Source organism: Cyprinus carpio, chromosome A14 (genome assembly GCF_018340385.1).
Source record: "Cyprinus carpio isolate SPL01 chromosome A14, ASM1834038v1, whole genome shotgun sequence".
NCBI classification, from domain to species: domain Eukaryota; kingdom Metazoa; phylum Chordata; class Actinopteri; order Cypriniformes; family Cyprinidae; genus Cyprinus; species Cyprinus carpio.
Genome location: NC_056585.1, coordinates 24050239 through 24076894, shown reverse-complemented (window position 1 = coordinate 24076894; position 26656 = coordinate 24050239). Strand labels below are relative to the sequence as shown.

The following is a 26656-nucleotide window of genomic DNA, read 5'->3' as shown; positions in this document are numbered from 1 at the left end:
CACTTTGTGGATCATTCATTAGCTGTTAGATCTAATGTTGGTCCTCTCTCTCTTTTCCCAAAGGCACACGTATTTGGAGCGCTTCATGACATTTCAGATGGCCCTGCAGAGAGAAGACTGCTGGCTGCCGCTCATCTCTTACAGGAACTCACTGCAGGCAGGGGGTGATGATGACACAATGTCTGTGGTCAGTGGCATCAGTAGCCGAGGCTCCTCCGTCAGGAGTAAAAAAGCTAAGCCTGCCACTGGCAAGAGGAAATTACCAGAAGGTAAAACAATTCAAGAAACCAGACAAGTAATGTATTAAACGTGACCGAATAACTTGAATTAATAATGAATTTAACTGTTTTGTAAATGCATGCTATAGAACTTATTGTGAACAAATCATTTATTTGTATATACATTTTTTACCCGATAATGTTTGTTCAGTTTTATAACTTAATGTTCCAGTGAAAGCGTTGGGCTTCTCTCTGGTGACATATGGAAGACTTCTCTTTAGTCCCCTTAAAGGGATAGTTCACCCAAAAATGTAAATTCTGTCATTTATTCCCTCTCAAGTTTTTTCAAACATGTCTGACTTGCTTTTTTCTGCTGAACACAAAGATATTTTAAATGTTATCTGTTAGTAACCAAACAGTTGCTGGTCCATGGGGACCAGGAACAGTAATTTCCTGACAGAATTTTCATTTTTGGGTGAGCTATTGCTTTAAACCCATCCCTGCAAATGTAGATGCCACATAAGTAAAAATCCAATCAACAGCCTATGCACAGAACCTTGCCTTACTTTTTTCTTTTTCTATAATCTATTACACTCAAATGTACATCACAATATGGAAGAAACGATCAGCCACTATTGCCATTTTATCGCGACTTCAATGATTGTCCTGCTATCTGTGTGCAGAGGAGAGCAGCAGCAGCAGTGACATATGGATGAGCCGTGAGCAGAGCATGCAGACGCCCGTCATGATGCCTTCACCCCACCTCACCTCCACCATCATGAGAGAGCCCAAACGCCTGCGTCCTGAGGAGAGCTACATGGGGGTGTACACCATGACCCCCGATCAGCAACAGCAGCACGCACACCCTCAGACCCCTCAGCCACAACACCACCAGACTCCCATGGACTACAAGTAAGAGCATTGATGCTCAATCTTAACGAGTTTCTCGTGTATGTGGCACTTTCAGATGTTTCAGACAGCTAATTTCAGCCATGAAATGTTCATGCATGTGTGCTGCATAGTGTAGTCTGGGACTGAAGGGTATATAGTGAGGTGTGATGTTATTGTTTTACAGACACAAGTCACTTGGATGTTAGCACAGAGACAGCAGCAAGAGGAAGTGGCCAGACAGCAGCAAGAAAGAGCTATGAACTACGCCAAATTAAGGAGCAACCTTCAGCATGCTATGTAAGGGAACTTTCCTTGTTCAGTGGGTAGATTCATTTCTTGTTTGGTGGGTAGATGCAGTTTGAATGCACACAAAAACATGTTTTTACAAATATGGTGCCACTGGTCTTCTGATGCTTGCAGTCGTCGAGGAACAGGCCTTATGGAGGATGATGAGGAGCCCATTGTGGAAGATGTGATGATGTCATCAGAAGGCCGAATTGAGGATCTCAATGAAGGCATGGACTTTGACACCATGGATATTGATCTGGTAATAACCTTATGCTAATGCTATTTGTCTTCATGATTTTGGTCTCTAGGAATAGACTTTTGTATAAATGACCGAGTATATGTTTTTTTAATGTTTTTGAAAGAAGTCTCATCAAGGCTGCATATATTCGGTCAAAAATACAGTAAAGCGGTAATATTGTGGAATATTATTGCAATTTAAAATAACAGTTTACTGTTTTGATATATTTGAAAATACCATTTATTAGTGTTTACGCCAGTCATCAGTGTCACAAGATCATGCAGAAATATGTAATATGTAATATGCTGATTTGCTGCTCAAGAAACATTTATTATTTATTACAGTTGTGCTGCTAAATATTTCTTTTGGAAACCAAACTTTTCAGCATCTACTATATTTGAAATAAAAAAGAATCCAGTTTGAAACAGATTCTTTAGGGTAACTTGTAAACTTTTTAATGCATCATTGCTAAATAATGGTTAATAAAGAATTAATTTCTTTCAAAACGCAAATCTTACTGACCTCAGCTTTTGAATTTTCTGTGTATGCATATTTATATGTAATGCAATTTAATGTCACATTTTGTAAATGAATAACACTTCTTTTAGCACATCTCATTACTGTCTGCGCTTTCATATCTTGCCTAGCCCCCATCGAAGAATCGACGAGAGAGATCGGAACTGAAGCCCGACTTTTTCGACCCTGCCTCCATCATGGATGAGTCTGTAAGAAGCACTCATTTCCTGGGTTATGATGCTTTTCAGCGGTAACTCGTTCACTCCGACACTAAGGACGTGAAAGAGAGATCACCACTAGATGGCACTAGCAGGAGTGATTTCAGATAGTTTGAATTGCCCTTGTGCAAAAAGACAGAGAGGGGAGAGCATCTCACTATTATAAGTACTAATCAGCCCCATCTGGACTGATGACTGAATGAATCGTTTGTTTGGTAACTCTAAACACTGAACTGAATTTGAACATTTTCTCTTGTAGGTCCTGGGAGTGCCCATGTTTTAAGATTATAATTGGAGGCGTGTGAAGAGAAGAGACATTTTGCGTGAATTCACATTGATTCTCTAAAGAGAATTAAATTCAATGGAGTGATTGGCATCCAAATCAGCTCGTACCATTGACACTTTTACTAAAACGCAGAAAGGATAAAGGAGCAATTCAAAGTCTTTGCAATCGTTGTGTGGGCTTTCCCTGATCGTGCAAAACCGTGAGAGTAGATACTGAACGCCATGGAATCTCGGACTGTCCTTAGCCATACATGAGTTTATGAAAAAAAAATATATATAAATATATATATATAAATATTTCACAGTTGAACGTCATCATGTTTGAAGAAACATATGTGAGATCTCTTAGAGTTGTGGTATTTCTTGAAACCGGGGGTGAATGCATCTTTTTTAACTTAAAGACAACTTTGTTATGTATAGCCCTTTTGTAATAGTGAGTAATCTGGTGTAAAGTAGTAATTTATAAGCAGGGTTTTGCTCATCATAGTGAGTATTGATATATTTTATTCTTCTTATCTAATATGTGAAATGGAGGAAAACCTCCAGGTCTTTATATCTAGTATTTAGTTTCCTTTTATTCCACCCTTAAAAATCATGACATACAACATGAAACCTAAATCAAAACACTCTGAGCACCCCGATTTATTCCCGCCTTTGGTGCATTTTTGATATTTTGGTGCAATTTCAGTGACACGATCAGTGATTGGTGTATGTGAAATACCTCGACCATTCAGTGGGCTTGTTGCTGTCTTTGCACCAGCAGAACTGTTTTTATGTGCCAACCGCTCTAGTAAATCAGGAACTTAGACTCCTAGTCGGTCCGTGGAGATGCACAGAAAGGACTGTAATTCTTCTGCTGAGTCACGTGGCTTATCCAAAGATCAGATCTGCTCGCTTGTCCCTCTAAAATCTAAGATCAAGCAAAGAAGAGGAAATCTCTCCAGTAGTGCCATTGTGTTGTCTCTGATAAAACAAAACTTAGTGTAGTATGTCTGGTGGAGATTTTCTTCTCCCTGATTAGAGCTATGTAGACATCTACATTTAAATGAAGTTATATATAAATATATAAATTGGTGCTGATTTTATAATTGTGCTTTAGTTTTTTTGTTTTTTTTTACCTCCCCTCTTATTTTTAAAACTCCCAACTTAGAGTTAAAAGGTTTTGAAATGTATAAGAACATGTCTAAACATGAAAGTGTGTAGCCATGCAGCAAGTAATGTTTTTTGAGATTTTATCATTTTTTTCTTCTAATTTTGTGTTTATTGTTTGAATCTTTTTTTGTTGTTGTTGGTCAGTCTTAAGAGGTTTTTAGGTTTCATCTTTTTCCTGATTGTAAATTAGTTTGGTTGCAAATCATGGACAGAACTGTTTCATTCAGCTCTAAGTTTGTTGTTCCCAGTATGAGTAAGTGTAACAATAACATCCTTTGAGATCCTTTAATGTTACAGCATTGCATTCGGCAGCTCTATGAAGCTTGATTAATACATTTAACTTATATTGCAGACATGTGCATTTTGTCTGGGGTGTACTTTTTTAATCATTCCATGCCTTGGCCTTAAAACATCCTTGTTTTAAAAAGGAAAAGAAGGTGGTAGTCAAACATAAATCTTCCATGTTGAAACTTTTATGTGTGGTACATTGGATTCCTTTCACATCAGAAAAGGAACAGTGCATTTCTAAAACGGCATGAGTGTAATTATTTAAAAGAAGGTGTGCAGACAGATTTTGAATTTATGAAAGTAAATGCCCTTTGGCTTAAACTGTTTTCTGTTCCTCACCACTACATTAATTAAACTGCTGAATAGATTGTGTAAATATACATGCATTTAGACGTAAAGCTTAATTTTCTAGTGCTTTTTTCTGTTAACTTTTAAAACATATTATCACTTTTCCCTGTTCAGAGATATAAACTCATACATAACTGATTCCCTGTCCTCTGTTATCCATTGTAATGTTTCTGATTTGTATCTGTCTGGAGACAGTAAGTTTTTTGAATAAAAGTAAACAAATCTTTCTTGTGTGTTTGTCTGATTTTACATGATTCACTTATGCAGATGCATTTATTCAGTCACAAGCAAATATACTCTTAGTAATTTATTCTAAATGTTTTAAACTTTAAATATAAAATTAGCTGCAGTGGTTTATTGAGACTTTTCTATTATGAAGAAAATTGATTAATTGCATCGATGAATATTTCAAATTGTTATTACTGTTGTTAATGCAATAAAAAACATTATCTAGCATCCTCATCATGAGACAATGTAATAAGTAATGTAAACTCTTTATTCAAGCATCTCCCACCGCACCGCATGCAGTTTGAATTTTGAGAAAACGCTGCGTGACCAGGTATGACGTATAGCACTATTTCGTTACTGATTGGCTTACATTTCTGCTCGTCACATATTCTTCAATATCATTGGCTAAAGCTGTCGCGTCTGCGCTATAGTGGGCGGGATTACTACTTCAAAATTTCAGCGGTTGTGTATTTGTTGTTGACGTTCGAGCATCTTGAAGTTTGAACGCTTTAGTTTAACAAATTTCACATTTTTTATAGATTTTTCCACAGTATTTTTTTTATCGAATAGTTTTTTTTGTCATGTTTTTCTTTGGGGTTTCTTTATATTTTTTTGGTGAGCATGTCGGTAAGTTTCTCGTCTCTTCTCTTAAGTTAAGCGTTAAATGAATCCGAGAGTAACTTAACTGTTTTGTGCTTTAAACAGTTGAATTATAAAAACAAATTATTAAAGTGATATTAATGTAGTTATCTGCGTAGTTCTCACTGTCTAAACCTGTGTTATTTAACACAGATGAGAGAGTACACGTTAAGACATGTCAGCTGTCTCCCAGACAATAAGAGGTTCATATTCATAGCCTTTATTTATTGATCCTTGATGTATTGTTTTTCGTATCTTTAGGCTGTGCTCCTCCACCCGGTACATATGAGGTGAAGTCTGGTGATGTGAAAGGAACTGCATCATTTCATAAAGCAGAGCGCTTCAGAACAGCTCTAAAACGTGAGAGCAGATCGTGTTTAACTGGCGTTTGAGTTTACATTTTCATCTGTTGGTTCTAAATGAGAAGCTCTACCTTTCAATAACATCTGCTTTCTTTTGAAAATGCTGATCAGCAGCTGTACCCCTGCCATCCCCCTCGAAAGAAGTAACCATGTCTCCTGTTAGGAGGACCATGTCTGTTGATGGTTTGGTAAGAGACGTACATGTAATTATTTGCTTGTAATACCTGAATTATTAGTTAATTAAAAGATGTGGACAAAATTGAAGAACGTATAAGGACACTTATTAAACCGCTCTATTCTAACATTTACTTAACTTCATGCTGTGCCAAACCTGTACAAACAAAAACCTCTTTTTGTCCCTATTATGAAAGTCTAGATTATCCCTTACCCATTTCAAAACAACAAAACATAAGTGTTAGATATTTCATTTAATAGCCATGGGTTTTAAGACCTTTCAAATATCTAATAAAATATAAAATGTTAATTTGGGTGAAAACGTAGGCTCTCTTCACTTTTTCAGAATTATCAAAGTGTCTAGAACTCAGTGACTATTTGGTGCAATCATTATGCTGTTTTACAATTTTCTTTTCTTGTTTTTTCCTTATAAAGGCTGATGCATTAAGTTCCAAAAAGGACAAAAATGGTTTCACACTTGAGATGAAACATCAGAGACTACTGGAGAAAGAGGTAGATTTCAAAATGTTTTGAACATTTCCTTGATGGCCATTTGTTGCTTTGAGGCCTGATCGGTTTCTATGGTCTCTCTTCTCCTAACCTTGACTGTCACTGCTAATGCTGGAGTATAGATCCGTTCTTTGGTGCAGCAGAGAGGAGAGCAGGACCGCAGGCTGCTGACCCTGGAGGAAGAGCTGAAGAAGCTGGAGTCTAAATTGCTTGTGGCTGTCAGAGAGAAGACAGGCTTCTCTGCCAATGTGGCTTCTCTCGAGAGGCAGCTCGCGGAGTTGAAGAAAGCTAATGAGTTCCTGAAGACCAAGGTGATGAGTCTTTTTGTTTAAGTAGACTGCTTCACATAAACAAGTTTACTGAGGAATGTCTCGGCACTTTGATTTTCACAGGTCTCTGCAGACATCACCAAGAAGAAGATCAATGCTCTTTCCATGGAGCTCATTGAGGCCAAAAATAAACTGGATTCCAAAGACAAGGTAAGTTACCTCAGTCGCTTTCGACAGGGAGAGGAGTTTGTGTAACTTCAAGTTGCTCAGTGTAATTTTGGGCTTGTGAACAGGAGCTGAGCTTCCTTCAGATCAGCTCAGAGGGGAAAGTAAAGGTCTTGGAAACGGATCTGGAGACTGCCAGAGCAACTTTTAGAGTTCTTCAGGAAAGGAACAAAGATCTTGGTAAGTTACCTTGAGGAACTATATGCTTGATATTGTATATTTTTGGATCAGTTCCATGTCATAAAATCGATCTGACAAGTCTCCAGTGTCTCTATGCTTAAGTCAGACCATCTAAACAACAAAATATAATACTTGCTGAAAACTGCACAGAATATACTGTAAAAATAGAGTGAAACAGATAGTTAGTGTTTCTAACAGTATTGTCTAATGACCTCATTACACTGCATTTTTTATTTAGTGAGTGGTGTCTAGTTATCTTGGATATACCAGTAATTACAGTATATTGCATTTTCAGTTCAACTGTATGTAAAACTGTTAACTTTAAAGAGTTAAAACTCCCGGTTCTTCCGACAAGCCAGGAATAATGGATCCCATTCTTTTGAAATTTCTATATATTAATCAAAAAATACTTAAATGGATCATGCTTTCCTCTAATATGAAGAATCACAATTGTATCAACATTATAAAAAAATTGTAAATCGGCATATTGGAATGATTTCTCAAGGATCACGTGACACTGAAAACTGGAGTAGTGATGCTAAAAATTGAGCTTTGCATCACAGGAATAAATTACATTTTTAAAATGTGTTAAGGTAGAAAACAATTATTTTAAATTGTAATGTTTCACAATATTGTTTTTTACTCTATTTTTGATGAAATCAATGCATCCTGGGTAAGATTTTGAACAGATCTTACTGATCCGAAATATCTGAATAAAAGTGTATGTTTTTTTGTGTGTGTGTGTTTTGTTTTTGTTTGTTTAGAAGTAAAATTGTATAGGCATGTTGAAACCAAAGAGACATTTGACAGTTCAGACTTTGAGTCGCGTAGTTTAGAAACCATTTATGTGTTTGTTTGAATGACATATTCTGAAGAATTGGATGGCATTAGTGACTGAGCTAACATTTTTTTTCTTATTACTATGTTGTTGTTGTTTTTTAGAGGACCTTCATCAGGAGACAAGATTCCAAAATGAGCAGCTTGAGAATGAAATGGATAAATTGCACAGTAAGTTTGCATACAAAGATTTGTTTGTTTTATGGTATCATCTGAGTTGGCTACATCTCGCTTTTTTTCCTGTCTTCTTCAAATGAGACATAATCCAGGAGCTGAGGGAGGAAATCAAAGCCCTGCAGAGTTACTTGGACTCAGCAAATGAAGAGATTCAGGTATTGGTTTTGGTCAACAGAATTTGACTCTCCTAAGCCAGATGACATTTACTCACCGCTTAGGTTGAATCATCAGACTTTGAAGTGCTGCTTGGTTTGAGATAAGCTGTCTGTCTCACTCTCCAATGTCAAAGGATTTGCGGATTAAGCTCCAGGACAAATCCACCGTGGAGCGCCGGTTCTCTGACGCTCAAGAGAACCTCAGGTTAGAACTGTGTGCGTTTCCATATTGTTGTTGTTATTTTGTCAGTTCCCACATCCTCATCCAGCTCTATATGGGTTGTGCAGTGATGTGGAGAAAAAGCTGGAGAAATGTACCAGTGAGCTGCAGGACTCCCAGAAGGCTCTAGAAGAGAAGGAGAGAGAAGTGGAGCAGCATGTGCAGGATCTCCAGGCCTCGCAGACCTCACTAAAAGAGCTGGAGGAGCAGATGCAGCAGGGAGCTCAGGATCTCGAGGAATCCCGGAGCACGGTACGGCAGCAGGAGCAGGAGCTGGCCCGCGTCAAGGAGATCTTGAGGAGAACTGAGGAAGAGCTGGATCAGCGTGTGGCACTCATGGGAGAGCGATGCTTGGTGCTGGAGGATGAAAGAGGTGAATAAGATTTGGCTGTAAAATGCAGCATGAAGTATTTTTAAGATGCACATATTGTGAGTTTTATTTTGATTGTTTGTGTTTGATTGTGTGCAGCCAGGACACAGGAGGAGGGTCTGAGACGGGTGCAAGAGTTGAAGGCAGAGATCAGCTCATTGGAGGAGAGTAGGAAGACTGAGAAAGAAGCATACGAAAAGCTGAAGGAGGAACACGATGCACTGACCAAACAACTGGAAGAGGAAATGGTGAACTTATTAACTTTCACAGCAAAAAAGTAAATTGAATGGTCCTGTTTGATTAACATTTTTATTTATAAATAATTCCAAGTAAAAAATACATATTTGGCTTACACAATAAGTGATGAATAAAACTGAATGAAATTTTTAATCACAATTATATGTCTGACAGTTAATCGTCAGCACAAAAGTATTAACTTTTTTTGGGTAGCAGTCCCATTCAATTAAATAGCAGTTGCTTGATTGGCACAGAAAGTTTGCAGTTTATTATTATTTTTTTTATATACAATTTGAAATATGCTTATGGGTACTCAATTGTTTTTGAGGTATTGTTTACTCACCTTCATGTTGTTCCAAACCCATGATTTTTAATATATGTAGGGCTCATCCAAAATGGTAAATAGAAACCGAACAGGAAAAATATAACTAATATAAATGTTTTATTTCATTTTATTGACAGACCTCAAAGAAAATCAGCACAAAATACAGCATTGTTTAATACAGCTCTGAGGAAGCATAAATTTGTTTACACAAATCATATTATTGGCATTTTTCCTTTTATCATCAATTCATTGATACACATTTATTGTTCATCCCTTTGCTATGAAGGGCAGTTAGAAGCTTTTTTTTTTTTCTTCTTCATCTTCCTGTATTTCATTAGCTTGAGTATCTGTATCTTGGGACATGACTAGGAAAAAAGTTTACTAGCATGCCATTTTGTGATTAGTTGTGGTACTTTTAGAGGAAAAATCAATAGTGAATAAAGTTGTGATGTGATTTATATCTGCATGAGTGGGACAATTGAGTGAAGAGTGCATCTTAATAGACTTTAAGCAGGTTGTACTGTGTCATCTCTCAGTCAGGAAGTCAAAGTCTCCCTGATCTACTTTGTGGATTAGGCTAATGTCTCTTAAGCTCCTCTAATGTGTGTTGCTGCAGACTCACAGCGACTCCCTGGCTAGCATGCTTGAGCGCCTGAGAGATGAGACTGAGGCGGAGAAGAGACAGCTCGGCGAGGAGCTGGAGGACGTGCTTGAGGAGCTGTCCGAGCTGGAGAAGCAGGAGCGATGCAGTGAAGATGCCATCCAGCACCTCACGCAGAAGAACCAGACACTGGAGCAAGAGCTGAAGAACACTTGCTCGGAGTTAGAGAAGTGAGAACTTACGATTTCTAATTGAGTTGCGATTGATCGCATCACTTTGGCAAAAACTGACCAGTGTTTGGTTCTCCTTTGGCAGGAAGTGTGCTGAGATGCAGGCTTTAGAAGAGGCCCATGTGATGAAAATTCAAAAACTAGAAGAGGATCACAACAGCTGTCTTGCCAAGCTGGGAGATGTGACTACTGTCTTTGAGAGGTGTTACTTTAAACACTTTTTCATTTATTAAAATGCTGTCCATGGGCATTTCAAATGAGCTAGAGTTTCTTTAACGGTTCCTAATCTTTAATCTTCCCACCCAAGCATCATCGTGTGTCGGTATCATATATTTTCTCATTAAATTCCAAAAACAAGACGGTCTCTGGGTGAGCGGAAGGAGCAGGCAGAGGCTCAAGCCCATCAGCTGCAGGAGGAGATGAACCAACTGAAGCAACAGCTGCAGCAGGACCAGCAGAAACTCATAAGCTACCAGGAAATGAAGGACAAACAGCAAAAGGAGCATGCTAGGTCAGTGTCCTGCCTGAGGGATTTACAGTATTTATCTGCTATGCATCCCATTTATAGGCAGCTCCTACAAAGTTGATAATCTGGTCCAAGATTAAGAAGAATAATCTTCAGTCAGTTATTTCCACAAAATGAATAAACAAGGTGATGTGGATATTGTAATTGACTAATCAATATTTTTGTTTATATCTTCAAATGTATTTTAAATTAAATATTGAATAAAATGTGACCCTGGACAACAAAACCAGTCATAAGGGTCATTTTTTTAAATTGAGATTTATACATCATCTAAAAGCTGAATAATTGGTAGGATAGGACAATATTTGGCCGAGATGCAACTATTTGAAAATATGGAATCTCAGGGAGCAAAAATGTCGCTCAGTATATAAATGATTGATAACTGCTGGTGGTTTTGCTATGTTACAGGATGCTTTTAGAAGTTCAGACTAAGCTGGCTCAGAGAGAGCAAGAGTTGAAGCAAGCAGCAGAGACTCAGAGTGAGGAGCTGAGACGCCTGCAGGCAGAGGTGGAGCGAGAGAAAGGAGAGCGAGAGCAGGCTCAGGCACAGCTGGAGAGAGAACAGAAGAGGAGGCAGGCAGTGGAGGGCTGTTCTGCAGGAGCCAGCAGGGTGCGGGGCCGCGTGGAGGAACTGGAAGACGAGGTTTCTGAGCTGAACAGGCAGGTGCAGGAGGAAAGAGACGCTGCTCGGCGTCACGCTGTTGAGTGGCAGCAGGAGAGACGACAGCTATGCAGACAGATGGAAGAGGAAAGACAAGACTACCACAAACAACTAGCAGAGGCTCAGCTGCAGAGGTGAGAAAGTTAGGATGCACTCAGTGGGGTCTCTAGTTCATCATATGTCCTCATGCTTTAAGACATGCAGTGCTCAGTCCCTGTGTGCGTTACTTTTTTTGTTTAATCCCATATCGTCGTTCATTCACTCCCAGCACGTGTGATGCGGAGACTGAGCACTGGAGAAACTTGTATGAAGAACTCTGTGCTAAAGTAAAACCATTTCAGGTAAGCAAAGATTACATTTAATGTGCCAATTTTTTTTTTTTTTTTTTTTGTTTATTTATTTGGTTGTTTTTTTATTTTTTTTTTCCTCCTAATTATTATTCTTTTTTTTTTTTTTATTTTATTTCAATTAAACTTGTTTTTATTATTTTTCCCCCTTATATTTTTTCCCCTTTTTAATTCCTATTACATTTTATAAATAGAAGTTTTCCTGTAATTTTTTTTGTTCTTATTAGATTTCTCTCGTTTTCTTATTAGATTGTTTAATTTTTTTTTTCTTTTGCCGAATCCAGTAAATTTGTTTTATGATCATTGTCTGCTGACCATCCTCTCTTTGACGTAATTAAAGTCCGCATGAAATCAAAATTTATAATATTTATTGTTAGTGCACATTGTTAGTCTTAAAGTGAACAGGTAATCCGTGCAAATTAAAGGATTAGTTCACTTTCAAATTACTAGACGAGGAATAAGGGTCTTATCTAGCAAAACGATCGGTCATTAAAAAAAAATGTATATGCTTTATAAACACAAATGCTGGCCTTGCACTGCTCTGTGATGCGCATCCACAACTTTACATAATACGTAATTATGTTGGAAAGTCACGTGACTCAGTCTTTGTGACTCAGACTAAGTCAAATGTGACGGGTCATTGAACATACAACAACATTTGTAAACAGTAGATACTTCTGCCTACGTCAAGCGTGACCTTTTCAACGTAATTATGTATTACGTGAAGTCATGGACGCGCATCGCAGAGCAGTGCAAGGCCAGCATTTCTGTTTATAAAGTATATATTTTATAGTGATAAGTTTATCACACAAGAAGTGTGTGTTCAAGCTGCAGTCGGTAACTTTTGGGGCTCGCGTCTAGCGGAAGAACATTGTAGCCGGAGGTACTTCTCTCCAATATAAACAAAATCCACCACTCCCAGCTCTTCTGGTCCAATCAGCGCAGGGCTGTGCCACAGTGTTGTTTTGTGTTGAAAATGTAAAAAATATATATAATGAGCGAGTACATCATGAATCCATTTTCCAAACCGTGTTTTTGTCTTATCCTGAATCACTACGGTACACCTATAATAAGTGTTTATATTCGGACTATTTTAGTCTGGTAGGGGTCGGCAATGCTGCAGAGTAGCACAGTACCTGCGTGACTCGTCATGGATGTAAACAGAGAGAAGTAGCTCCGGCTACAATGTTCTTCGGCCAGACGCGAGCCCCAAAAGTTACCGGCTGCAGCTTTCATGCTAGCTGTTTAGTAATTCTTTAGTGATTGTCAAACACGACTGAATGAAATGAATGAGCAATTTTTAATTATGCAAAATGTTTTGGGGTTCTTCTCATGATATTCTTAGCACTGTGTAACAGCCTTGAGGACCTTTAAAAAAAAAAAAACATATATATATAAGGCTTTCTTTTCTATTCTATAAAATAAAAATGTACTAGGCTATTGAAAAAAAAAAATTAGTTTGAACATTTAATTGAAACAATATTGTTTTAAACAAAATAACAAATGTAGTCATGGTCCTCCAGCTGTATGTTGGATGGGGCTAAAATGTTTACAGATGACTATAATATATACCAAATATAAAGCTGAAAATAGTAGGGACCCTGCTGTACTGAAAAAGTAGGCAGCTTCTGGTTCACGTTGTTTTTTTTTTTGTTTGTTTTGTTTTTTTCCCTTTTTGCTTTAAGAGACCTTTGCAAACAAGCTTTACAATTAAAATTAGTAAAAGCACTATTTGCAGTATTCACAAATGTGGTGTTAAGGTCGGATTGAAAAGACTAGCCAGCCAGTATGTGCAGAGTGGAAGGTGCTACACATAGCTTGGTTTTATATTGCAAAAACAATAGAGACAACTCTTAGATAAGGGGCAGTAAATATGTGCTAGACGAATCCTCTCATTTGTCTGCTTATTCTGGTCTTTAGGAACAGCTGGACCGCTTTGCGGCGGAGAGGAGCGCTTTGTTGAATGAGAAAGGAGCCACGCAGGCAGAGTTGAACAAGTTAGCCGATGCCTACGCCAATCTGATGGGTCATCAAAACCAGAAACAGAAGATCAAACACTTGGTCAAAATAAAAGAGGAGAACTTGGAGCTCAAACAAGTAAGGCATCAGTCATAAAGGAGTAGTCATTGTTTGACTGATGTTTGTGCTGTGTAGCTGAGCGCGTTCATGTGTTCTACAGGAAGTGTCCAAGCTAAGGGCACAGGTCGGGAAACAGAAGCATGAGCTGGATCGGCTCAAATCCAGTCAGACGCCGCAGAGATTCAACCCCAGCAAGGCTTTCAAACACGACCTCAAAGAAAACCAGCAGCCCACCTCAGCTCTTACACAAGGTGAGTAACTCAAGAACAGTCAGCTAACTTGCTACACATTTTATATTATTTTTGTATGTTCTTTTTATTTTAAACTTAAAATCTAATTATGCTTTTTCTTTTTTCCAAGGCAACAAAAAATTGTATTAAACTATCACTCATGGACTACCTTTGTGTAATGTCCCTGGCCTATGGATGACTTTGCAACATGAACACTGTGATGGGATGGTTCAGCGCTCAAATGTCCTGACTGTGCCTCTGACAATAATTTATTTGTTTTTCTTATTTTGTGTATTTCATACGTGGTATTACTGTTATCGTCACTCAATATCCATGTGTTATTGACAACCCCCCTTTTTAAATGTAGCTCTTGATTTGACTACAGTGGTGAAAATGTGCTTCTATGGGCTTGGATTCACAGAATGTTCTGTTATCTGGTTTTGTTCAGCACTGTGTGTGCTATTGTCTTAAACTCTTTTTAAAAAGGTCAAAGTTAGCCCACTCTGGTTAAAAGTGTTCAGTGAGGAGCCGTATTGTTTAATTTGTTCCTCTTTTCTATAAAAGTTTAGTTTTTGCAATATATATATATATTTTTGTAATTTTAATACTTAATTTGATTATTTGTTTGCTTTGTCTGTCACTGGTCTTAAAGAGATAGTCCACCAAAAAATACAATGGAAGTCAATGGGACAACATTCTTCAAAATATCATCTTTTATTTTCCACAGAAGAAAGTAATACAGGTTTGGAATGACATGTGGATGAGTAAACGATGAAACGATTTTTTGTGTGGGTTTGGATTTAATTTTGGATGTGTAGATGATGATTTGATTTTTTGGTTGGTTTTATGTTTTTTTTAAAAGCTACAGATGCCTTTTTTTTTTTTTTTTTAAGATTAAAAGATTTTTTTAATAGATTTTAATGTTTTTATTTAAAAGAGCAGAAAGTGTGAATGGAATCATACTTTTCTCTTCATTTGCTTTGTCATTGGGATTTTTATACCACAATAACACATTTTCTTACTGTAACATCCTCTTCTCATCAGTTTGCAAGCCTAAACTCATGAGAGTCCCAGCAGAGGGTGCTAGAACACAAGGGAAACCAGAATATGTTTGTCACTTAACATTTTTTGGAAGGAACCTTCCTCATTCTACAAGCTTCCATTCAAAATGACAAGCAAATACTTCTTGCATGTAATGATCATTTATTAAAATCTTTAACTTTTACAAAGCATTTCAGCTTGTTTGTTTTGTAGAGTTTTTAATTTTTTAGGTTGGTTAGTCCTCGAGTTTGTAGGTGGCGTTCCACAATCCCTCTCTTCATCTTCATCATCACCTTCTGTTTTAATGGATCAGCCTCAGCTACCTCATAATCTGCTAAATTTGAGAGCAAGGCTGGAAGAGGAAGTGAACATTTAATATTTGAAATCTTCCACTATTTAAAAGCTGTATATGTGCGTTTACATAAAGTCCTCACCAAGCAAAGTCTCGAGGTCCCTCCTGCTTCTGCTGGAGTAAAAGAAGCCTCTAGGCCCACACACAAGGTAAAGCGCGTCCACCAGGTTGGATCCGCACAGATGCTGTGATGGAGTAGAGAGTGATCCAGGCAGGGAGGCCAGCAGCAGGATTATTGCTGCTGCCTGGAGCAACAGGACCATGATGGGCAGAAGCTGTGGACATGTACTGCTTGGAATGAATGCATAAATATGTATGAATGAAGAGCACAGTTTTAAGTTGAACTGATGAAGACGCCTAATGATTTGGTTCTTTCCACCTTTTTGCAAGCTTGATCATCTAGAAAAGCAACCAAAATGTCTTTGGTTTCCCACTTACCGTTCCTGGGTGAGCACAGTCAATCAAGAGTGGTCTGGATTGGGATGAATCATGCTGCTTATATAGCTTCCCATTGCCAGCCCTCGCTCTTGATGGCATCAGCGGAAAAACAAAAGTTCCCGTGTAATGACATGACTCCTTATGCGTGTCATCTGGCTAAGAAGTATTAGGAACACATCAGATCACTGTAATGGGCTTTATTACGATCAGCTTTAAATGTACAGGTCAGGAGAGTATTTCAGTTAGGTATGCTATCATTTTATCTTACTGAATTGTTTTTTGGGGTGTATTTCAGTTAGGTTTAAGGTCCTTGTGGGCAAATGAGAGCAGGAAGTAGTTTTCAGACGTGTTAGATATGTGAGGATTTATGATGAAAGTGGGCCTTTAGAGTCAGGGTCCAGAGGTGTCTAAAGCGGCACAGGGCCTGCTGAAAAATGTTCGATTTGTGAGGATGTGTGATGTTGGTGTTGATTTTGAATGAGTTTTTTAAGATTTTAAGTTTCTTCAAACGTTAACACCAAGGGACACACAGATGAGCGGTCTAATGGGACCCCCTGAGGTAATACAATGGTGTCTTTCAGTTCTCCCTTCATCTGTGTGTTATGAGGCCGTTATCGGGGGACTGTGAATAGAGCTTTAATCAGACTTTTAATGAATTACCTTATTAACACAAAGAAAGCAGGTCACCTTGAAAAACGAGATTCTAGAAATCATTTCCTATTACAGCAAATGAAAGCCTATATTATATTATAACATCATATTAATATATATAATTTAGTTGTTTATAATATTATACAAAACCAATATAATAATAATTATAAATAATAGATGTTGTTATGGTCAATATTATAAAATATATTCTGCAAATAAAAAGTACCAACTGTTCAAAATAAACATTGTTATTTTTGATTATATTATTGTTGTTGTTACATCCAATAATGAAAAATAATTTTTAATAACAATAATATAAATAGTATTATGTGCTAAGTATTAGTAGTAGTAATACTAATACCAATACTAATTATACTACTACTAATGATTTTTTTTTATGTAATGGATAATAATATAAAATATATTCTGCAAATAAAAGCACCGACTGTTCCAAATAATCATCATCATTATTTTTATTTATTATTATTAATTTTATTATTAAAAATATTATTGTTATTGTTACATCTAATAATGTAATTTTTAATAATATTATACAAAATAATAAAAATAGTATAATATTATGTACTAAGTAGTAGTATTGTTGTTTTTGTTACATACATTAATATAATTTTGAATAACAATAATATTACGTACTTGGTAGTAGTAGTAATACTAATACTAGTATTTTTTATGTAATGGGCAATATTATAAAATATATGCTGCAAAATAAAGGGGACAGGCTGTTCCAAAAAAAATAAAATAATAATTATTATTATTATTATAATCATTATGCTATTGTTGATAACCAGTATAAAGGCTGATATACACTGTAAAAAAAAATCTGTGACATTTATGGTAAAATTTAGGAAGATTAGCTGTTTAAGTAGCTTCCGTTGTACACTTGGTAGCAACATTTTTAGGTCTTTACGGACTTAACTTAAATTTACAATAAAATACTGTATTTCCATAAATGATCTAATGTTCATAAACCAACCTATTGAAGTACTAATATCTGTTTTGAACCATTGTAATGCACTAATAACCACCAAAAACTGGTGGTGATGAGAAAGTAACATGATGAATTAAAGCTCATCACTAACTTCCACAAGCTGAGAAGGGATATATATATATATAGAAGGTGCACAGTGTCATTCACACAAACACTAAACAACATCATGGTAACACACATGACACTGGCTGTTGCAATAAACATTAATTTAACAACTTTAGATGAAAGATAAAACCCTAATGTACACAACTGATAAGAAAAAACTAAGAAAAAAGCAGTTATTTCAATGAAAAAACATAAAATATGAAGTGTCATGCAGGGAATTTTGGGAGTGTCAATTTACAGTTTTTCACTGTAAAATTCAACAATGACTTTTTCTTTTTCACTTCCAAAAACTGTAATTTTTAACGTTATTTTTACCGTAAATATAAAATGGGTAATTACAGTTATTCACCGTATATAGTATGGAAACTTACTGATAACCAATTAACAGGTTTTTACTGTAGCATTTTTACAGTCTTTTACTGTTAAGATCACAATCATTTTTTACAGTGTATAACGCTATATTTTTTTCTTTTTACATTTTACATGCTTCATCATCAGACCATTTTAATGAACTGTTTTGAACTTTCATTGAAACTAAGTGTGCTGTTGGTTAAATTGTGGGAAACAGTAAGTGCTGATACGATGTCCTGACTCCTGTCCCTGTCTCACACCCGTGAAGATGAATTAGAGAGAGATCTAGCAGTCTAAATACGCTCACTGCATCTGATATCTATAGCAAGAGCAATTTATTTAAAGCCGCCTCGTGTCTTAGGCGCTGACAGGAGGAGAGCCAAAGTCCAACACTGTGTCATATAAGAGCGTTTGTCCTGACTGTGGCTTGTTCTGCGTCTGGACACCGGTTCTGTCAGCCTGTCCCCTGCGTCTGCGCTCCCTGTCCAAGCACTGACAGTCTGTAATTCAGCACTAACCCCTGCCGTGACCTACCCTCTCCCTGCCATCACACTCCCACTCCAAAACACGCATGGGTGTGGTTTTCAATTTCACCAAGACTGGCGTTTGCACTTTCACTGTCCTTTTTTGCAGATTTCGGTGAGCCAGGCGAGAGATCCACTGCGAAGCTGAAGTCCGCACCAAAACACTGTCCTGTTGATATCGGGATATGATGAATGTCGCCACAGAATGATGGAGCTGACTGAGAGCCAGAGCTGACAGCTGAGAAAATGGCTAAATGTCTCAGATATGACAAATCCCCACAGAATAAAACAACAAGCCCGGGGTACGTCTCTCTTTATCTCTTTGTAAAGAAAGAGGCATTTCTGAAGTGCTAGGTAATTGCCCTTTTAGTCTTCAGCTGCAAGGGAGAAAAATGGAATATGAACTGTTGGAATTGAGTTTTGTCTCATTTTCTTACTGCTGTGTCATCTTCAGTGTGATCGCTGCCGGTGTTAGTGGGCATATTTTCTCCCTGGAGATTGCTTTCAACATCCCTCCTTTCAAGCTATTCGACTATGAATCTTTTCTGCCATTAAAGAATATTTTCAGGAGCATTCCCTGCCAAACACACCCAGTAGTGAGCTTTATTCTGAGCATGATGACCTATTTGCAGTGTCTTCACCGCTGGCCCTCTATGAACCCTGCTTGCGCGGCTCAGTTTTGTCAGGCCTCTGCAGAATGAAGATGCGCTGAGATGTGCGCGTGATCGATCAACCTGCGCTGGAAAGATGGGCTCATTTTCTTGGCTCAGACTGGCGGAGTGGGGCAGAGAGCAGGATTTTGGTATTATCGCAGTGCAAGTGGAGAGCAGAATGAGAGAGGGGTGTGTTGCGTCTGGCAGTGCGGGGGAGCAGACTGTAAGATGAGCGCAGAGGTTAATCGATACACCTGGATCGGCCTCCGGGGGACTGTCGCGCGCTACTCCTGCTCTCAGAGATTAAACCTGCTCACAACTGTCCATTAACAGTTTATCAGGCCAGCAAGCTACACACATGAGCAACTCAACCAATGAGCTGCTTCTTTGACAGGCCGCGGTCGAATATTATTTGCTCGTGCTTTGGTTACTTTGAATTCGGAATGAATCAGTGTTGTTGAACAAATCATTTAAGTGAAAGAATCGTTCGTTTACTTCAATTTAGCATAATATACTAGCATAGTTGGTACTCATGTCTGGCAGAAATAGTATTAGGCTATATAAGCTATTCCAAATTTAAGAGTATGGAAGCGAACGAATGATTCTTCTACTTAAAAGATTTGTTCAAACACACGCATTCGTTCTCGCGGTTTTGCATCCGGGACTTTTCGAGGTTTGCACCTGCTTTGAGGTGAGTTGTTAGCAAAGTGGTATAAGTTTTTGGATTATATATCACAACATTTAAACACAAGTTTACTGAATTCAGAATGGTCCGTTATATCTAATTTAAGGATATTCATCACCTACCTTTAAACAAATCGTTTCGCTGCGTGTCTTTTTGTAAACATGTACATTGTTTACTTGGCTGTCTCACGAGTCACGAAGTTAGCCAAATCTGGAAAAAAATCACTTCGAGGTCTGATTTCGTCTGGCAAAATTGATTATTTTCATTCAGAAATGATAGTTTGAAATGAAGTTTTATTTAATTTCAGAAATGAAGTTTTATTTAGGTGTTTATGTTGGCGTTTGTCTGGAGTAACGTTAGGCCTAACGTTAATTATTACAACTGTAAAAATTTGTAATGTATCGTTTTAGAACAATGATATTTTATTTATTTTTTGAGTATTTTTCAGTTTTAGTAATGTTGCATGTTTTTGTTATTTTTTTCTTTATATTAGTTTCTTTTTAAATGTCTATACACTTTTTATAGCTTTTTCTTCAGTTGTAATTTATTTAGTATGTCTAGTTAAAGTAAACGAGAAATTTTGCCTTTGTCAGTGAGCTGAAATAATATAAGTTTGTCTTTTCAATATTTTTATTAATTTGAAATTTTTTCCTTTCCCTTCATGGTTTTAGTATTAGTTAACTAAAATAATCCTGTTTTAGAATTAAAGGAAGTATTCATTTGGGGGGTAGGAATAAGGGTATAAGTCTATGGTTTGTATATGGTTTCAGTAAAAAATAAAACAAATTCTGCAGTATCTGTTTTGGTACGTTCCTTAGTAGTTTATGTAGGTGTGTCTGTATAGTTTATGTTTGGGTGAGGTGCTGTAGTGTAGAGTACTTTTGTGTTTTATTAAGGTGTAAGGCTCTTGAATCCTTCTCACACCTCAAGAATCTGTGGCTCGATTTATTTCTCAGTCATTAAAATAGGGATGTTGAGGAATTGATTTGACCAGTGTAGGAACTGAGACTCAATAATGCTAACCTGCCATTCTTATTTTACATTCACAGGCTACAGCGAAAATATTGACGTGGGTGCACAGAGCCAAGACAGCACATGCCTGAAAACATCACCAGGTTGTTCAGCATGGATCAAAAGTAAGTGAACTTCATGCATACTTTATACTTGTAGGTAGTTTTCCCCATGTCAACACAATTGTGATGTATTATATAAAAAAGATGATACTGTGTGTTGTGTACCAAAAGAAAAAAAAGGGAAATTGTATGTAATGCATGCATTGGAAGTCAGTTTGTAATATATTTCCTCCATTTGAAGGTTTTGATTAAATGCACATTAAATGCAGTTATCAGGTTGTCAAGAGTATGTTCCAGTACGTTATTTATTTTTCTAACAAGGTAATTGGATTGTGCTTAAAGGTGAATTATTTAATTTCTCAGCATCACACAATATAGCAGTAATCATATTCACAATCATTTCCAAACAAGCTTTACGAACAAGGATGGCTTACTTGCAGATAAATAAGTAAATAAGTTTCAGCCACTAAAACATGATGGAAATATTATTCTTTGAGGTGTTATAGAATGAAATGGTTGCGTTCCTTTGGAATTATTAATTGCCGGATTTCTATCAGAACATTCAGCGTTTTATGAACTATTGGCTAGAGGCTTTTCAGCATGTTTTCATGTGTTTGGCTGTCTATCTGTGGCCATTAGCTGGTGATCATTTGTTTGGGTCCTTGTTGTGTAGCAGAAGTTTAAGCTCACTTCAGTCGAATGCTAATGCAGTAAGGAATCTTTGATGTGCTGATGAGGGCTGATCCTTGTGTGAAATAAGATTCAGATTTTTTGCAAAGGCACATGGTGTTGTCGTCCTATTTGAAACCCCTCCACAGGAGGCCAAATAGAACGCTGAACCAAATCCCATTGTAGGCATAGTGCAAGACAGAATTATCCTTTCATGCTTTTCACGCCATCTTTGTTCAACGTCTATGTTTTAAATTGGCAAGGGAGAGATTCAGTCTGCACTACCTGTGGGGCTCCTGAGTCCTGCTGTTTTGTAATTTCTTAAATTAAATCCTTTTGCAACTCATCTTGCGCCTCACTGAGGGAATGTCAAGGGTAAAGGAGGGCTGGAATGTCTTTTGCTTTCAGTGTCATCTGCTTTTTTATGTTAATTATTTTAACAGGCTTAATCTGTCTCCCTCTCATCAGCAGTGACCACATGCCTCAAAGACATTATTAGTCCATGGCAAATTGTGACACCTAGCCAAATTGAGCCCCTGGTGTTAATCATATATGTAACATCAAAAAGCGGTTTCACTCATTAAGGAGGACTATTTATCATGACCTGAGAGGACAAAGTCAGCATGTCTTTTCTTTGGATAACTCAACTTTGGGTAACCCAACAGAGTTCCAAAATCGTTCAATATAGAAAAATGAGTGATATATATTTACAATTATTTTGATTAATTTCATTTGTCGTAGTGACTGGAATGCCTGATATTGATAGGAATGGAAAAGGTTTTTTTTTTTTGGTACTTTGTTGTTATTAATAGGGTAGTGATAAGGATGTTGGAAACACCTGAAGACTTTATTTATTCATTTATTAATTTGATAATTCTGCCTTTTTTGATAGGAATTCTGGAAGCACTGTAAAACTGTTTATTAACTATTTATTTACTGTCTATTTTGGACTTTTCTTTTTTATTAATTCTTTTTTTAACAATTTATACATTTGTTTTTTATTAATAGAATAGTAGTAGGAAAGCAGAAAGCACTTACAGAAACAATTAATAATACATTTTCTTTAAATATATTTAATGCAATTAGTTTTATTTATTTTTTTGGCACTTTTACATTTATTGATATGATAGTGATGGGAATGACAGAAATACTTAAATGATTTTCTTTTATTAACATTAATTTATTTTAAATTAAAATAATGAATTCATTAATAAATTGCATTTTTTGGGCAATTTTTGCCTTTTGCAATAGTATAGCAATAGAATTGGTGCAAACACTTAAAAACAAAACAAAGCTAAATTAATACCATTTTACCTTGTATAGATTTTCAAAGGGTAATACATGAGGCAGTGCTAAGAATCTTTTTCCATGTTAATGTCTTTTAGCTAGCTTTTCATCAAGAAAATAAATTCATGGCAAAATATCATCGTACAGTTTGATTGGCATTTAGATGCTCATCCACATCAATCGATAAAGGGCAAATGCTTTTGTCTTCCTTTTTACCCCTTAACTGTCTCTTTTTGAACATAGATGTGAACATGCACACTCCACACTTAAATTTTTATAATTCATGAACGAAAACATTTTGTAACGATATTGATGTACCATTTTCATGGTAATGCAATGTTTGATTTAAAATGGGTTTCAAAGGGTGAATATTGAGATTGAAAGTTTTCAGTTGATTTAATTTCTGATGATTTCTAAAGTGTGATAAAGAAAAAGGCAACGAAAAAGACTTGTATAACTCCTGTTATGATGTAGATTTTTGAGGTTCACTCTTGTCATAAATTAATCTATTATTTTTCCTACTTAATTTTTAACAAAAAACATTAGTAAAGTAAAGGGTTGGGTATTGTTTGAATTTATTGGTTCCGATTCTTTTTGATTCCAATGTAATAATAATAATAATAAAAAAAAAAACAGCAAAAGTCAAACATTTATAAATAACAAACAAAATCCAACACTAGGCTGAATAAGAACTGAGATGCTCAGCTACATGTTCAAAAAAGCTAAATTAAAATACACAACATTTGTTGGTTGCAACTAAATAAAGTGCATAGGATTTGTTTTTAAGAGTGCAAGGGCTTATAGAGGTTTGGTGCAGTTATCACCAGTGCTTAACAATTTTTATTTATAATAAATATAATTTTAGCTATTTTTTCTATATACTTTATCATCCTCTTCCTCACTCTCCCCTCGGTCTGTGATGTCATTCTCTCTTTGTTTTCTTCTCTCCTCATTTGACTGCAGTGTAATCCCTTCTTCACAATCCACTCTTGGCTAGAGACAGTGCAATTAAGATTTAAACAGGTAGGTATTTTGTCATAACTGAGGATATTAGACCAACATATTTTGTCTGTAAACATCAATTTTCACCTGTGTAGACTTTTGTAGATTTGCCGCCATTAACTTTTCTTTTATGCGGACCCAGACAGTGCTGCTGTCTTAAACTTTGTGTTTAAAGCATGGGTCCAATGCAGTGGCCTCCTCAAGAAAGCTTCTGATGTCATCCCTCTGTAAGACAAATATTTATTAAAAACAACAAAGACATCAAGCAAGCATATTATTATTCTTTTTTTCTTTCCTTCTTTAAAAATCTTATTTACCTGGTTTCGCTTGGACAGGTTTTCCCATGCAGCCTGCTTAATGCTGGACACAAACACTATGTCTTCCTCTACAACTGTAAAGTGTTTCTCAAGCTTTTGAAGAATTGGTAGGATCTGACCACATGTAGGGCTTTTTTTAGAAGAAACAGTGTATAAAATTCTCATCAGATGTACGAAGTCTTCTCCCTTTCTGAAATCTTCTTCAGTCAGCCGATCAAGTCTGTTTTGATAAAGACAACTTTTTTTATGTTACATAACAAAGAAGGCAAAGAAGCTTAGGGAAGCTTTTAGCTTTATAGTCATATCACTCATAGCAAAGAACTATGCAACTCTTCTTGCTTACTGGTCTCTCTCTATTGGCTTTCTCAAACACTGATCCAAGCTGGCTGCCTGAATAGCAGGGTACTGTTCAAGAAACCGTTATATCATGAAGTAGAGGGAATTCCAGTGGGTTTTTACGTCAAGAATAAGTGAGAGTTGAGGCAAATCTTGGACAGAAGCATAGGTGAGATGAAATGTAGGTTCAACATTTTTTTTAAACAAATGTTAAACTTTATACACTTTAAAATTCTATTTACATACTATATGCATTTTTATAATGTACATAATACATTGCTGGTAAAGAGTGGAATTCTTACTTAGGACTTGTTTTTCCCAGAGCACAGTCTTTGCCCTAGATGACCTCTTCATCAGAACAACAATGTTCCGGATCTTTGCTGCCCATTTTGACACTGAATGGATGCTCTGAGCTCCAAGATTAAGTGTATGGGCAAAGCAACCTAGCTTTATGAATTGTAGCCTTTTTATCCCCACATCCATGTTGGCAGCATTATCAACAGTGACAGCCACTATTTTATCCATTATGCCAAATTCTTGCAAAACCTCACTTATTTCTTCAGCAACAACTGGCCCTGTCTGTGCTTCATATACTGCGTTTGTTGTTAGAACTTTCTGTCTCGTTTCCCCTTCAAGAAAGAAGTGTGCCATCACTGTGAGATAATGATTTTGGGACAGGCTTGTCCAGCTATCGCCCTTGTCATCTCCCTGAGAATAAACAAACATTGCTAATATGCTGGTACAAATTATTATTATTTTTTTAATATTTCCCTCTAATGTAACAACCTACCTAAAGGTCGTGACTCGACAACAGAAAAGGAGTGCAACCCTTTGACTATGAACACTGTGATCGACCTGTGACATTCCTCAGTTTTTCCTTGTGTGAGCTTTCCTTTCGAAGCGAGGGAGAATGGTGTCTCGCACGCAACATTTTGTGGTGTTGAACCGTACTAGTGCCGGCTAATGAAGGGCACTCGTCACTCGGGATGCGCAGTGAATCAAACACTGTGCATTCATTTAATTTGACGTGGTGGACCAATCGAACATGCTTAGTCATGTTGGTCGTGACAACATGCTTGCAACATAATAGTTTATTACGATAATTACACTTAGCTTTGTTTTTGGTCTTTACAAAATGTAGCCACACTTTTGAGTGCTTCCCACGGTCCATCTTGTGAACTGATGTTAAGAATGATTACTGTGTAAGCTCCTGGCAGTTTGCCAGGTGAAAAAAATAAAAAAGCGCGCACAGGAATCGATAAGACGAGTCAAATTTTTAATTTTATTACATGTAGGTATCTTAAGTATCCGATCCCAGAATTGGAATTGATTTTTCGATTCCCAACCCTAGTAAAATATCTGTTTAGGAGTCTTTGACCTTTCCAGCGATATATAGTTTGTCATGATTAGATTAGGATTTAATTGTAATATAGTGTAGTAAACTTAGGCGTCCCACAGAGGTGAGTTGGGTGACAGTTTAGAGGTTAAGTTAAAGATAAACTCATTCATTTTAACTGTGCATGATTAATTGGTAGCGTTTTATTATTTGTATTTGTTTATCCGTGACCCTTTCAGAAGAGGTCACAGTGCCACTAGTTGAGGAGCTCTGCTCTGATCCACTGTCTCTTAGAGGCTTGTGTTAGCAGGTGGGTGGGTGACTGAGGTGTGTGGCAGGTGCGCTCTGCCTCTCATCTATCATGGCCGGGTAATGAGATCTCAAGCACTGCTCTTGATGGTGAAGAGGCTTTGATATTAATATCAACACCAGCTAACGTGCCTGGAACTGGATGCAATGCATAGCGATTTATTTCCTCTGATCCCTTGTGAATTTTTAAAAGGTACTCACTCTTCTTTGAATATAGATATTAGAGTGGGTGGTAGTACAGTTTGAATATTCATGGTATTTTAATTGATTGCTGTATTTGATGTATGGGTAATTTATGAGGGGCCAATTGAATTGGTCTATTTGGGTAGATTCTGTTATTTTGAAATGAGTGAATATGATTTTTTATTTTTTATGTTATTTAATATGCTTTTGTAAGGATCTTTTAAAAGATTATTAGTTCTTTAAGAGGTTTTCATTTGTATGTTTCATGTGGTTATCACCATATTTATCTAAAATGTTTTTTGTTGTTGTTG

At 36.8% G+C, this 26656-nt stretch overlaps 3 protein-coding genes and 1 long non-coding RNA gene across 8 annotated transcripts in view; 3 read left to right on the top strand and 1 right to left on the bottom strand.

The window, feature by feature from the left end:
• Positions 1-4669, top strand: part of stag2b (stromal antigen 2b) — a 32524-nt gene extending 27855 nt beyond the window's left edge. For 2 of the 3 annotated variants that reach the window (XR_006161649.1, XR_006161650.1), the window contains 6 exons: positions 64-269; positions 902-1130; positions 1294-1406; positions 1530-1656; positions 2283-2360; positions 2629-4669. Coding sequence is in view for 1 of the 3 variants with exons in the window: in XM_042770320.1 (XP_042626254.1) it covers positions 64-269; positions 902-1130; position 1241; positions 1294-1406; positions 1530-1656; positions 2283-2405 (799 nt within the window). In the remaining 2 variants the exon portion in view is untranslated. Of the gene's footprint in view, positions 1-63; positions 270-901; positions 1131-1240; positions 1242-1293; positions 1407-1529; positions 1657-2282 lie in introns of all 3 variants that reach the window. The other variant, XM_042770320.1, reaches the window with a different exon arrangement.
• The window catches only part of hmmr (hyaluronan-mediated motility receptor (RHAMM)), a 34192-nt gene extending 19788 nt beyond the window's left edge, over positions 1-14404 (top strand). Inside the window, exons 3-22 of one of the 2 annotated variants that reach the window (XM_042770322.1) lie at positions 5288-5297; positions 5571-5669; positions 5783-5874; positions 6281-6358; positions 6478-6666; positions 6748-6834; positions 6918-7029; positions 7972-8037; positions 8125-8198; positions 8333-8403; positions 8487-8791; positions 8888-9036; positions 9967-10181; positions 10267-10383; positions 10534-10692; positions 11116-11502; positions 11637-11709; positions 13636-13812; positions 13895-14045; positions 14155-14404. In XM_042770322.1, the coding sequence (XP_042626256.1) occupies positions 5821-5874; positions 6281-6358; positions 6478-6666; positions 6748-6834; positions 6918-7029; positions 7972-8037; positions 8125-8198; positions 8333-8403; positions 8487-8791; positions 8888-9036; positions 9967-10181; positions 10267-10383; positions 10534-10692; positions 11116-11502; positions 11637-11709; positions 13636-13812; positions 13895-14045; positions 14155-14174 (2484 nt within the window). In that variant the 5' untranslated portion in view covers positions 5288-5297; positions 5571-5669; positions 5783-5820 and the 3' untranslated portion in view covers positions 14175-14404. The remainder of the gene's footprint in view (positions 1-5287; positions 5298-5570; positions 5670-5782; positions 5875-6280; positions 6359-6477; positions 6667-6747; positions 6835-6917; positions 7030-7971; positions 8038-8124; positions 8199-8332; positions 8404-8486; positions 8792-8887; positions 9037-9966; positions 10182-10266; positions 10384-10533; positions 10693-11115; positions 11503-11636; positions 11710-13635; positions 13813-13894; positions 14046-14154) is intronic. The other variant, XM_042770323.1, reaches the window with a different exon arrangement.
• An 879-nt stretch (positions 14405-15283) lies between these two features.
• insb (preproinsulin b) lies at positions 15284-16066 on the bottom strand. The gene is made up of 3 exons (XM_042770553.1): positions 15856-16066; positions 15500-15705; positions 15284-15417 (listed from the first exon to the last, which is right to left on the bottom strand). Exons 2-3 carry the CDS (start codon positions 15678-15680, stop codon positions 15284-15286), a joined length of 315 nt encoding a protein of 104 aa, XP_042626487.1. The 5' UTR covers positions 15681-15705; positions 15856-16066.
• Positions 16067-18864: 2798 nt separating this feature from the next.
• Positions 18865-26656, top strand: part of LOC122147475 — a 184750-nt gene continuing 176958 nt past the window's right edge. Inside the window, exons 1-2 of one of the 2 annotated variants that reach the window (XR_006161652.1) lie at positions 18865-19839; positions 20883-20969. This is a non-coding gene — a long non-coding RNA (uncharacterized LOC122147475). The remainder of the gene's footprint in view (positions 19840-20882; positions 20970-26656) is intronic. The other variant, XR_006161651.1, reaches the window with a different exon arrangement.